The sequence below is a fragment of the Ziziphus jujuba genome, chromosome 7 (genome assembly GCF_031755915.1).
Source record: "Ziziphus jujuba cultivar Dongzao chromosome 7, ASM3175591v1".
In the NCBI taxonomy this organism is placed as follows: Eukaryota; Viridiplantae; Streptophyta; class Magnoliopsida; order Rosales; family Rhamnaceae; genus Ziziphus; species Ziziphus jujuba.
In genome coordinates, this window is record NC_083385.1 from 9,340,323 (window position 1) to 9,355,282 (window position 14,960).

The 14,960-nt window shown below is 33.5% G+C and overlaps 1 protein-coding gene across 1 annotated transcript; it reads left to right on the top strand.

Annotated features, from left to right (window-relative positions):
- The first annotated feature begins 350 nt into the window (after window positions 1-350).
- Window positions 351-1,650, top strand: LOC107424420 (putative pentatricopeptide repeat-containing protein At4g17915). The gene is made up of 4 exons (XM_048478863.1): window positions 351-423; window positions 511-648; window positions 1,052-1,197; window positions 1,339-1,650. Exons 1-4 carry the CDS (start codon window positions 351-353, stop codon window positions 1,648-1,650), a joined length of 669 nt encoding a protein of 222 aa, XP_048334820.1.
- Window positions 1,651-14,960: the final 13,310 nt, after the last annotated feature.

Sequence of the window (14,960 nt, forward strand, 5' to 3'; positions counted from 1 at the left end):
GGTAAGTAGGATATAACATTAATAATCGAACAGATACAAAATAAAATAAAATAATAAATTTTTAAATTTTCAATTAGTTTATGCTTACCTTAAATTAATGTACACTTCCCATTTAATATTATTTTTAGTATAAGACTCAGTTTTCTAAATCAACATAAGTAAATTTTCTAAACTTTCTAAATCAAAAGACCCTCACAATATATTTTTAAAAGAAAATTGAAGCGACTTTAATTTGCAATCTTCTCAGAGCTTAAGAAACTGATAGATCTATTGCAGGTTTTGCATTTTTCAGTAAGGCATATATCGTGATGATGATGAATACAAGTATTAAAAGGCTACCAACTAGATTAATGTTGAACCAGTGCGTGGCATCCTTTTGCGAGGCCAAGAAATTGGACAAAGCAGAAGCACTTATCGTTGATGGTATAATATCAGGGATACATGTAGATAATGTGTCAGCTTACAATGCATTGATCAATGCCAATTGTGAGTTTGGGCGATAAAATGTAGCTTATGCTCTTCTTGGTGAAATGAAAGAAGCTGGGATAAGCCCAGATGCTATTACTTACAGATCATTGATAGCTAGGGATACCAAGAGAAATTTGTCATCAGAATCCATGGACTTGCTTGAAGATATGCGTCAACAAGGTATTCGTCTAAATATAGGGAGCTATAATAGTATGATGCATGATATAAATTTGGAATGTCGTATCATGCCAATTTGGTTTTTTGGTAACTTTTAAAAAGACATGCTTCTGCTCCAGAGCCATTCAACATCATGATTAATGGTCACGTGTAATTGTAAAGAGGCTAGCTATGGGGCTGTTGACCGTATCCCTTTTGTTGTTACGGGGGTCAAAGCATTTTTTTGGATTTGATCCTGGATTGGTGACATACAATAATCTTTTCAATTCGCTTTGCAAGATGGGCAGATTTGAGACAGCAAGGGGAATCCTCAAGGAGTTATGGAAATCAGGGCATGAGACAACTGCCGCAATGTATAATACACTAATGAAATTGTGCTTTAGGTCAAAGCAATATTGTGACCTAGGTCTTGAGATCATTTCAATGATGAGGATCAACTTGGATGGTATGCATATTGCACAATCTAGTGGTTTAGTTAGAGCAGGTAGGATGGAAGAGGCAAACGATTTTAAGGAGCAGATGATGAGTGATGGGAATATTCAACTTAATAGAGTGTGTTATAACACCATACTGCATCTGTATTTTAAACAAGGTAACCATGAAGCTGCCAAAGAGGTGTTGGAGGAGATAAAGAAAGCAGGCTTGGAATGTGATCAATATACGCACAATATTATGATCAATGCATTCTGAAAGGCTGGTGATATTTTGGGGGCTGTAAACTATTTCGAAGACATGAACATGATGGGATTTCGTTCAAACTTTGTTGCCTTCAACTGTTTGATTGATTGCTTCTGTAAACTTGGTCATATTGATCAAGCAATTGAATTGTCTGAATTAATGGAGGAGAAGGATTCTATTACGTATAACACTATGGCAAACAATCTCTGCAAGGCAGGAAGGTTTGGTTGGGCATCTAAGCTCATCACAGCTTGTCTTAGAGATGGCATCAGAATACCACAGCGGACCCAAAGGGCTGTCCTTAATGGCATTCGTAATTCACGGTAAGTAAAGCTTCGGTCCAAAAATCGAATATGTCGGCTTGGATCCATGTTACATTATTAATGATTTTGGATATGGTTATAATGTCTTCTTCTTTTTTTTTTTTTTTTTTAACTTATATTTATCTAAATTTATAAGACTTTATATCGTTTGTTTTTATAAAGTTGACTGAAAATTTATATGTTCGTTTATGTTCATTAGCTTATGGAAAAATTAAAGCTTAGTTGGTACTCATCAAATAAATAATGTCCACCTCAAAATGACAAATATATACATCAATTCATCCAATTTACCCAAAAAAAAAAAAAAAAAATTTGATAAAAAACAAAAATGCAACTATATTATTATTGATTTTTTTTTTTTGGGTGATAATCTATATTATTGAATTAGATCATTATTGAAAAAAAGTATATTTATTGAATTAGATTCTTACTATTTTGTATAAGAAATTTAAATTTGATCCATTTATTACATCCAATAATACATCATTACAAGTCATGATTTCCAAACTAAACTATTATTTATAGTTCTGCATCAAACTCCCTTGTCATCCATAGCCGTATGACAGGATCCGCCCTTGGAATCCTCCCAGGACCTCCCAGATGATTCCGTCTAGGGAAGTCCCACTAGACAATCCTTAGAAAATATCCAATGGAACCTCATCTTAAAACGTAGATAATCAAACACCAGCGTTAACGTTAATATCTCAATATATATATATATATATATATATAAATAAGTCCAGAACCAGCCTACTGTACTATAGACCATAACTACACATATGAGTACTATGGTTTCTACTAAGTTCCATATTTAAAATCAGAGCATTCTAAGAGTGTCAACAAGGTCTATGAGTACAAACAAGTAATAAATAAGTCCAGAAAATAACAATAGGTAAAGAAATGATAAATACGGCTGCTGTAGTGGAAGGAAACAAGCGGTGAGCTATGCGCGAGGTAGACTGCTACTAGCCGCCTGGGCCTAGGGGAACGAATATAAAACAATAAAACGTGAGATAAAGAATCTCAGTGAGTGGCATAGTATAATAGAAAATTAATGATTTACTTCTGAAAAATATTTCTCTCAAGACCTCTCGTTCCACTCTTTTGAAAAGTTCCCCCTTTAAAATCATTTCACCGAAACCCAAACTTGTACCCCAATTAATATCATAAAAACTGATGCTAAAAAATATGAATGAATGATTATTGTAATATTATGAAATGTCTCAATCAAGATATAAACATTTGAGTATACACTATAATAAATACAGTTCCACCAAATAAATATGAAAATGCAGGAATCACCCAAATATTTGTAACTCAACAATATATACAAACATATACAATGTACCATACGATTAGGGATGTCAATTTGCCCCGTCCATCCCCGAAACCGCGGTGCACCGCCCCTAACGGGGCGATTTTTCCCCGCAAAAACGGGGTGACGAGGCGGGCTTGGGCTTATTCTCTTAGACCCGAAGCGGGGATGGGCCGGGATCGGGTATTAAAGACCCCGGCCCGTATATATTATTTTTGTTTTTAATATTTTTTTTAATATTTTGAAAATTAAAATTAAACTCATTCAATTATTCCTTCCTTTCTCCTAGCCCGAGCCGACCCTAAACACACACAAACACATTCCTCTCACTGTCTCACACAAACTCAGCTCAAGCATCCACCACCATCTCCCTCAGCTCTCTCATCTCTTTGCTTAGTTAGTCCAGCTCCAGTAGTTGTAGTGCTGCCGACAGTCCATCTCCGATCTCCCTTAGCAGTCAGCTCCAGCAGTGCCGCCACCACCATCTCCGGTCTCCTTCAGCTCTCTCAGCCGATTCTTCTTCACAGCCGCGGCCACCACCGAAGGTTTGCCATTTTTTTCTTTTTGCTTCCTTACGTGTTGTTTGATTGCTGAGAAATATTGAGGAAATGTTGAAACTGATATGAATTGCAATGGGTTTTTCCATTTTCTTTTTGCTGGTTATGGATGTGATTTTAGAAAGTGAAATTGCATAGGCTTTATTGCTGAGAAATATTGAGGAAAGGTCGAAACTGATATGAATTGCAATGGGTTTTTCCATTTTCTTTTTGCTGGTTATGGATGTGATTTTAGAAGGTGAAATTGCATAGGCTTTATTGCTGAGAAATAGTGAGGAAAGGTCGAAACTGATATGAATTGCAATGGGTTTTTTTATTTTCTTTTTGCTGGTTATGGATGTGATTTTAGAAGGTGAAATTGCATTGCTAAAGCCTTTGTTTGGATTGATGCAAAATTTTTCCCTCAAACTTGCTTAAGTGGCTTGTTACTTTCACGCAGCTTTTAAGAGTATGCGGTACATAAGCACCCATTCTCTTCAACCAGTTCATAAAAAAGCTTTGTTCTGTAATTAACCACTAAATATTAACATGAATTGAGATATTCAAACTATTTACTGCAGAGAATAGGAGTTGCATTTCTAGGGAAAAAAATACAATATTATCTTAACATCTGCAAATCCTCTGCACCAGTATCTTGATTACCTACTTATTATGTGATATTATGTATTTGCTATAACAAATTGCCTAATACAAGGCATATCCACTCCCAATTTTCTAAGGTCTTAAAGATTTGCAGAAGACTCCAAATACTGCTCCCCACTGGATAAGATGAAAATCTGATACTTCCTTAGTTAATTATTCTTCCAAAATTTTGTCAATTGGGAGGACTCCGGTTCTCGTCATCTTGTTCTGGTCAAATGCAAACACAAAAGATAAATGTTGTATGGCTAAAAAAAAATTAAGAAAAAACTATACAGAAATAGCCTAATAATAATATATTGTCATTTTTCGGCTGAGAAAATAACTTATATATATATATATATATATATATGTATATTGTTTTTGGCAAATGAGAAGTGAAGAAGCTGATGACCCACCAATAGAAACAGACACCGTATTAAATTGCCATGCATTATGAGAAAAATTTATATGGGATAAAATGTGGCACCACAATAAATCACCACGTATACCCATCATTCAATTTCAAAAATGCATTTTATTTGACTTTTTCCTATTTTAACTTTAGCTTTATTTTTTATGTAAAAAAATTGACTTTCTTTTTGTCTTCATCTCTCCCACGTACGCCTTTTATTGCATGCCTCTTATGAACAAAACCTCTGCGTTATTGCATTGTATATAGCAATTATCTTAACGATTGAAAACTTGGACAAAATTCCTTAAATAGGCTATTCAATCATAGTTTCAAATTAACTTAAATTATGGAAAGTTTCTGAAAGTTTTTCTTTAGATTAAACTAAAACATATTTTTGTTTCTGCTTCCATCCTTTGAAGGTCTTATTTTAAAGGCATTCCCCTATGTGTAGATATTAATTGCTGAAAACATGGATTAACTCTCACTATCTTCTGTTTCTATTTATTTATATACATATATATATATATATATATATATTTATATTTTAATGGTATCAACACATTAATCTAATTGTCTTGTCTTTCAATTTTTGTTTTTTTTTTTACTTTTTTTATTTTTTTTAAGATAAATTATGGCTGAAGCTAGTGGTTCGACAATTGGAAGCAGTGCCACATGATAAGGATCAATCATCATCAACACCTTTTAGCGACAATTCGACTCCAATTAGTACTCCTCAAGAAATACCTAGTCAAGAAGATATAAACCAAACTTCGATAGAGGTATGTGACGAGGATAGTAGTCAAGTAATTGGAAAAAGAAAATTGATTTCGGTTGTGTGGAATCATTTTAAAAAGGTAAAGATAGACGGGGTGGATAAGGCCGTATGTAACTATTGTAGTAAGAAACTAGGAGGAGGGAGTAGAAATGGAACAAGACATTTGCATGATCATTTTAAAAGGTGTCCTCTTCGAACACAAAAGGATATTAGGCAAGCAATTTTGAATCCTACTAAAGATGTCGGTGGGAAAGTTAAAGTTGATACATATACGTTTGACCAAGAGAATGCCAGAAAAGAGCTTGCAAACATGATTGTTTTGCATGAATACCCTCTTTCAATAGTTGAACATTATGGGTTTAGGAGGTTTATAAATACGGTTCAACCATTGTTTAAAGCGGTTTCTCGTAATACAATTAGAAATGATATTTTTAAATTATATAATTACGAAAAATCCAAAACAATGGAGTTGTTAGAGAAGAATTATGGTAGAGTTGCAATTACTACGGATATGTGGACATCTAACCAAAATAGAGGATTCATGGCTATTACGGCACATTTCATTGATGATGGTTGGATACTTCAAAGTCGAATTATAAGGTACTTTATAAGTTTATATATTAAATTTCATATTTATTGGATTGTTTTATGTATTTAGTTTATTATAACTATTTATTATTATTATTTTTTGTAGGTTTGTATATGTGCCTTGTCCACATACTTCTAAGGTTCTTTGCAATGTTTTTATGGATTGCATATTGGATTGGAATATAGATGGTAAGCTTTCTACTTTGACCTTAGACAATTGTAGCATAAATGATGCTTTGGTCAATCTTCTTTTGGATAAGCTTCCTAATTCTTCATTTTTGTTAAAAGGTCAATTTTTTCATATGCGGTATGGTGCACATATATTGAATTTGATTGTGAAAGATGGTTTAGAAATAATTTGTGGAAGTATTGAAAAAATTCGTGAAAGTGTTTATTTTTGGACATCAACACCAAAAAGAGAGGAAAAATTCTTAGAATGTGTTCGTCAATTGAAAATTTCTTGTGATAAGAAGTTGGTTCTTGATTGTAAAACTAGGTGGAATTCTACATATTTGATGCTTGCTACTGCTTTGAAATATAGGACTGTTTTTCCTCGTTTGAAACAACGAGAGTCACTATATAAATGTTTGCCTAGTGATCAAGATTGGGATTTAGCCAAAGAGGTTTGTGAAAGGCTAGAGTTGTTTTATGAAGTGACTGAAATATTTTCAGGAACAAAGTATCCTACAGCTAATCTTTTTTTCCCACACATTTGTGAGATTAGGATGTCAATTTGTGATTGGCTAACATCTTCTTGTGAGGAAATTAGATTGATGGCCGCGGGTATGATATCTAAATTTGAAAAATATTGGAGTGAAACACATGGAATAATGGCTGTAGCAACTCTTTTAGATCCAAGGTATAAAATGAAAGTGATAGAATATTATTTTCCTTTGATTTATGGGGATGAAGGTGTGCATAAGATAGCCATTATACGTCAAATTTGCTATGATTTAGTGAAGGAGTATCAATCAAAACGCAATTTGAGTGCAAATGTTCCAAATGTTTTATCTTCTCAATCCAATATGACTCCATCTGGAAAAAAAGATCGTTTGGCAAAATTTGATTTGTTTGTTTCTAGCACTACTAATCTTGATAATGTAAAATCTGAACTTGATCGTTACTTGGAGGAGCCGGTTTTGCCTAGATCTAATGACTTTGACATATTGGCATGGTGGAAAGTAAATGCAATGAAGTATCCTACTTTGCATAATATTGCAAGAGATATTTTAGCCATTCCAGTATCAACTATTGCATCTGAGTCTGCATTCAGTACCAGTGGAAGATTTGTGAGTCCACATCGAAGTAGACTTCATCCTAAAACTTTAGAAGCTTTGATGTGTGCACAAGATTGGTTATGGGCTGAAATTAATGGTATGAAAAATTAAATTTCATATTTTTTTGTGTTAAATAATTTTTGTATTTATTGTTAACTAATTAATCTCATTTTTGTTAGCTTCATCTTCTTCACCGTATGTTGGAGCTTGTTCTTCTACAATGAGTGACATAGAAATTGATGAGGAGGTAAATTGAATTTATTTATTACAAAAAATATTTATATTAAATTGTTTAAAATTTTTTGATATTATTTAATATTTTTGTCTATTTTTGTAGCAATCAACTCTTACGGAACATTCTTTCATGGAGACTTAAGGAAATGAGAAGTAAAACTTTATTATGTGTGCATGTGTATTTTTATAAATTTTATGTTTATGTATTTGGATTATATTATATTGTATTTTTTGAGAATGTATGTTATTAAAATTATAAATTTGAACTTTGATATTTTTTATTGTATTTTTATTATATTTTTGGTCATTTTATTTATATTTTGCTTATAAAAGAAATTTTTTTAATATAAATTTATCAAAAGAAATTATATCAATTATATGAAAAAAAACAAATGGGGAAACCGTCCCCGCACCGCCACCGATTGGGGAATCCCCGTCCCCGCCCCGCTTCTAAAAAAACGGGAAAAATTGCGGGGATGGGATGAAAAATCCCATACGGAGATGGGGACGGGATTTTAAAAATCGGTCCCACCCCGCCCCGTTGACATCCCTACATACGATGTACCAATCTGAAAACCGTGGGATACACCCACCTCACGACCCTCAATATATGAGCGGTGTCGTGGAAATAATAAATAACCGTCAGAACATACCCAACCTCACAGTCCATGGCAATAATAAACCGTTGGATGATACCAACCTCACGGCACCGTGGTAATAATAATAAACCATCGGATAAACCCGACCTCACAGTCCGTGGTAATAATAAATAACCGTTGGATGCAACCAACCTCACGGCACTGTGATAAACCCAGCGCGCGGTAATATAATATAATACTGATCCAAGGTATTGGCATTACATGGTACATCAATTTAAAAATAACCAATACAGTATACATGAAATAATCTTGTAAGATTATATCTATACTTTTCTAAAGGATACTGTATCATAAATCATAATTTAATATTTAAATTTCCATCGCTTAATTGAATACTTCAAAATCTCAAAACATCATTTCATACGAAAACCAGAAATACCACAGTGAAATATATTCATCATAAACCAATTTTAAGCACATAAAATTATATGATTTTCAATCTGGTTTCTCAAACCAAATAGTTTCCAAAATGATTTAAAATCTCAATTTAATTACCAAGATATTTAAATACCACAAGTCCATTTATGGACCCATTAAAATTTAAAATTACTTAAAATATTATCAAAAGTCACATAAAATGATAACACATATATGTGAAAACAAATATTTATATATGCATAAAACAACATTTCAATCAAATGATATATACGTAAAATATTTAAACCACATATATATATATATTATACTATATGCCCAAAACATTTAAAAATAATATAACCACTCACAGTACTGTAGATGCTCATACCTGCTGCTCTACAGGATTGCCTCCATGCTCAACTCGAATGCCTGTAATATAATAAAATATTCCTCAGGCTCCAAACAACTAAACCAGAGACACTTGTATAATCTAAATGTCTCAAAATAATTTACAGTACTACAAAATTGCATAAATTGGACACCAGGCAGTCCAATTATACCGCGTGTCATTAGGATCCCATACCCAAAATTGAGAATTTTCACCTGAAGCCTAATATTTCGAAATTGAACCCCCAATTAGGTCCTAATATTATCCAATTTCACTAATTTAACTTCAATTCTAACCAATTTAACCACAATCGTCCAAACACAGTCCCACTTTCTCCGGAAATTAGCCAAATAACCCCAAAAATAGGAAAATTATCAAACGACCTCCAAAATTCACAAATTATAAGTCAACGGAAATCCCAAGAGACAAGAAGTTCACCAGTGGTCTTACCTTGATCCGGTGACTCCTCCAGTGACCGAAAAATTGATGTAAAGGTTTGGCCGAACTTGAACTTGAGAGATCTCTCAAATGGTGGGGGTTTTGGGCAATCTAACCACAGAAATGGACTTAGAGGGGTCGAAAATGGTGGGATAGAAGTATGGGTCGAGCTGGGTTGGCCGGAAAATACAAGAAAAGAAGAAAGAGAAAATTTTCGGCCGTCGAAGCCGGGCGTGTTGAGCGACTGGTGGCCGTGAAATTTTGCGGCTGACCTCGCCTCCGTCCCCCGCTCCTCTCTGGCCGATGCGTGTAGCAAGGTGGTGGCCGAAGATGGGTTAAACCGCATAAACCCGGTTGGAGGTAAAAACGGTCAATTCGGACCTGTGGGTCTGGGGTGTTTTTCTCGGGTTTTGGAGAGTAAATGGGTATTTTTGGGCTTTTCTTCCTGTTTAGCACCTTACCGAGGCTTATATAGAGCCTAAATCATTAACAGATAAAAACTGAGGACCTGCTTGGATATTGATTTAAAACTTATGCTTAAAACTTTTCAGAACCATAATTTTTTATCCGTAACTCAGAATTTGGCGTGCTGCCAGTCTGTGAACTTGTACCGACGAGATCTACACAATGGTAGCTCAGTCAAACCAAAAATATTGGCTATTGAAAAAGTCAACTTGAATCCATATATTATTCACTTGGTCAAACTTGCACAAATATTATAAAGAATATGGTATAATATTTGTATTTTTATGAATAAATATGGATCTAATATATTGACTTTACCAAAAAAAAAAAAAGGGAATCATCTAACTAAAATGAAATATGGCTCTAAGAACATTGTTTCTGGTTTCGAAAATCCGGTCGATTTTCCTGTTTCAGTTTGTAGACATTGTCAATCAAAACTCAAAATTAATATGCTCAATACATACTGACTAACAAGTACAGTGTCATGAAATCACGCGCCGAAGAATCGTCCATATAATTTAATATTTTTGGAGCAAGGACAAGACATTATTCTAAAATCTCTCTCTCTCTCTCTCTCTCTCTTTTACCTTTTCAGAAAGCCCTCCCAAAACTCTCATTGTCTATTCAGTTTCCAGTTTCCCTGCTGTGCATATAGTTTTAGGGTTTCTTCTTCATTTCGGATATTTTCTCTCTCCCTTAGGTCTCAACCATGGCGGCAACGCACATCGTCTGTCGCTCGGGATCCTTGCTTTCTCGCTACATCACCTCCTCTGCTTCCCTCCCGTCATCTCGCTCTCATCCACCGCCTCCGCCCACTCGTTGGTGGTCTCTCAGCCGTCGGACGCCTTTCTCCGTCCACGGCTGCTTGCTGCTGCGCGACCCACACGAAGTCGTTCTCTCGCAGAGTCAGCGATCGCGTTCCGAAGAACCCGCCACCGACTGTCCCCCCTGGTTGTGATTTTAACCACTGGTTCATCCTCATTGGAACCTCCGCGGGATAACGAAAGCAGAGCCGAGATTATCGATACCTATGTCAAAACCCTTGCGTTGGTAATAGGCAGGTAGAAAAAATTTTCATCTAAGTATATTGTTTTGACCTGTTTGTCTTTTGGTTTTGTTGTTAACAATCTACCTTGATCTTCCTCCACCATAATTATCACTTCTTTGTTTTTGTTGTTTTCATTAGTCTTTGTATAGACTATATAAATACTCAAAACAACAATTTTATTTATTTATTTATTTTTTCGGTAGTCTAAAATTTCCTTTTTCTGTGCAAATTTTACTTTTGTTAAGAAGAAATTCATTTTACTCTCTTCTCGTGTATTTTTCAATTTCTTTTTTCTTGCTAGTTTCAGTTTATTAGGTCACCGCTCTTTTTTTTTTTTTTTTTTTAATTTTGTTATTTTATCTATTTCTATAATATGAACGAATCCTGGATGGGACAATCCTGCCACTCCGAGAAAATATTAAATATCCCAAGCTTCAATTCTCCATGCAACGTCCCTTCACGCTTTCTCTCTCTTCTTTGGGCTGGCGATCCTATTGGGCCGTGCCCTGGGCATGTTAGGTTATTGGGCTCGACTTACTTAGTTCCCACATCCATATCAGACTGGCCAGAAGATTGCTGACCGGTTTTCCTGAACCATTGAACTCAGCTATATAACGATATTAGTAGAAATGAACCGAATAAATAAATTCCCACCGTTAGGGTCCTATAATTCTGACACAGTTTAGTTTTGTATTGGCAAATTATTATTTTTGTTTTGTATTGGCAAATTATTATTATTTTTTATTATAATATGTACAAATTTACAAATTAACTTTATGTAAATTACAGCGAAGAAGAAGCAGAGCCAAAATTTACTCCATATCTATATGTTGTTACTGTTCTTTTGGTGCAATTGTGTCCGAGGAGCTTGCTGCAAAAATTCCAAGTACTTCTGCTTTTTATATTTATGGCTTTTTGTTATTGTTTTTATGTGTTTTGATTTTCATTTGACTTTTTATCAATTCCATTGCAGCATTGTCCAAAGTAATGCAAATCTTTCCTTATTGTTATTTTGACGTAACGAACAAAGATTATGGGTGTAAACTTTCTTATCTAACTACTTTGTTCATATTGTTTGCTTTTGATAGTTTGAGTTTGTTTGTTTGCTTTTTTTTTTTTTTTTTTTTTTGTATATTTATCAGTATCTGTTATTTCTCTTTTTCATAGTTGAACCAGTTATAGATGGACAAGCCTTACCAAATCAGTAGTGCACGTATCATAAAAAATGGAAAAGCAATGAGTTAGGTAGATATGTTTTCAATTACGGAGAAGAGATATTTGCCCCATTGTGACAACTTCCATTGGTATGTTTTTATAAAACAATATGAGGGTAAACCATCTAAATCCGAGATAATCGATAACTATATCAAAATCCTGACAAGTTGTCAGTGCACTTGGAAGGTAATTTTTTTTCCCTTCAAATTGTTAAAAGGTGAATATAATTTATAATTTTGGTAATATTGGCTAGTTGATTGTCAAGAAAACATTTAATTGGCTATATCAAATACATTTTAAGCAATTTTTTATTGGTCGAATATGTCAGTCTTGTTTCATATTAGAGAACGAGAAGTTACTTAGGATGGTAGTAACTGATGTAATTGGTTGAAATGCGAGGTTAATTGGCTGTATTAATTTTAGAATAAGGTGTCAACTACTAACAAATAATGCTATTTTATTTGATACATAGTAGTTTCATAGAAGACTATACGTATGCATATGCATATAATCTTTTCAATTTAAATCAATCCATAATTAAACATGAAATTATTCTAGTATAATTAAATTAGCAAGTTTTCTTTTATTGTCCTTTATATCTTCTCTGCCAATATAGCCGTGTATCTCAAAAATTATATTTTGCCCACCTTTTATTTTAATGAAATATAATGTAACATAACACAAATATTTTTTCCTTTTCTCTGTCAATCTTCAAATATCGTTTTCATTAGCATATAAAATTTTGGATACTTGTAATTACTAGTTACTCTTTAGTTATTGTTTTAGTTTATTTTATATATATAGGTTTTTATGATGCTAGTTTTTTAAAATTGTGGATATTAATTTAATTACTGCGAAGAACTAAATATGAAAATATATTCCGTCTCAACTAACTATTATTACAGTTTTAGTGCATTTGTACATAAAGGAGTTGCTTTGAAAATTGAAGTTGCTGCTGTTTAATTAGTACATGATTTTTGTAATTGATTTTTTTGTTATTTATAATTAATGTATGTTTCATATTCTATCAGAACAGCCTCAATTGGGTTGTGTTTTATCCGATTCATATATTGATGTTAGCAAAAAAAAATTTATGGAGGTATTTTTTGGTTTCAATGGTTGGATTTTCAATTTTTTTAGGCCTTTCTCATTATTTATGATTGATTTCAATTTATTTTATATTTTGCAAGGAAGTCCTTTATAAATGGAGAAGCTATGTTTTATGATCCTAAATACAACTGAACACAGCTGTATTTAGGATCATAAAACATAGCTTCTCCATTTATAAAGAGTTCCCTTGCAAAATATGAAATCAATCATCAACAATGAGAAATGCAAAAAAATTGAAAATCCAATCAATTGAAACCAAATAATACCTCAATTTTTTTCATGTGCATCAATATATGAATAAGGTAAGACACATTGTACTTGAGGCAGTTCTGAAAGAATTGATGAAACATGCATTGAACTCTAGACAACAAAAAAATCAATTACAAAAGTCATGTCCTAATTAAGCAGTAGCACCTTCAATTTTCAAAACAACTTAGTTAATTACAAACGCACTAAAATTGTAATAACAGTTAGTTGAGATGGAATATATTTTCATTTATGCTTCTTCTTCGCTGTAATTAAATTTATATCCACAAGTTTAAGGAACTAATATAATAAAAAACTAAACAAATAAAATAAAATAATAACTAAAGAGAAGCTAGCAATTACAAGGTATCCGAAATCTTATACATTTATCAAAATGATATTTAAAGATTGACTGAGCAAAAAAATATATATATATATTTGTGTTGGGTTATATTATATCTCATTGAAATAAAGAATGGCCAAAATATAATTTTAAAGGTACACGGCTATATTGACGGAGAAGATATAAAGACACAATGAAAGAAAACTTACTAATTTAATTATACTAGACTGATTTCATGATTGATTCTGTAAGATTATATGCATATGTATACATATAATGATTTCATGATTGATTTTGTAAGATTATATGCATATGTATACGTATAATCTTTTATAAAGCTACTATGTATCAAATAGAATAGAGTTATATGTTGACAATTGATACCTCATCCTAAATTGATATAGCCATATAACCTTGCATTTCAGCATTTCAGCTAATTATATCAATCACTACCATCCTAAGTAACTGCTCGTTCTCTAATATGAAACAAGGCCAATACATTTGGCCAATGAAAAGTCGCTTAAAATGTATTTGAAGTGGCCAATTAAATTTTTTTTTTTTTTTTGGGAACAACCAACTAAGTTAATATTGCCAAAATTACAGATTACATTCACCTTTTAACAATTTAAAAGGAAAAAAGGTTACCTTCCAAGTACACTTGTCAGGGTTTTGATATAGTTATCGATTATCTCGGATCTAAATGGATTACTGTGAAGTTCCACATCGGTTGGAAAGGAGAACGAAGCATGGCTTATAAGCGTGTGGATACCTTTCCCTTGTAGACACATTTTAAACCTGTGACATGCAGGTGGTCTGGGTTGGGCTGTTACAGATGGTATCAGAGCCAGTACTCGGATCGGTGTGCCAGCGAGGACGCTGGACCCCAAGGGGGGAGGATTATGAAGTCCCACATCGGTTGGAAAGGAGAACGAAGCATGGCTTATAAGCGTGTGGATACCTTTTCCTTGTAGATGCGTTTTAAACCTGTGAGGGCTGGGATGTAAGAGGATTCTCCAGGCCCAAAGCGGACAATATCTACATACGGATGGTCTAGGCTGGGCTGTTACATTATCGTCATGCCGTTTCATAAAAACAAACCAATGGAAGTTGTCATAGCCAGGACAAGTATGTCTTCTCCGTGATTGGGAACATGCCTACCCAACTCATTGCTTTTCCATTTCTCATGGTACTTGCACTGCTGATTTGGTAAGGCTTGTCTATTGATAAATGGTTCACCTGCAAAAAAGACAAATAACGGATACTAAT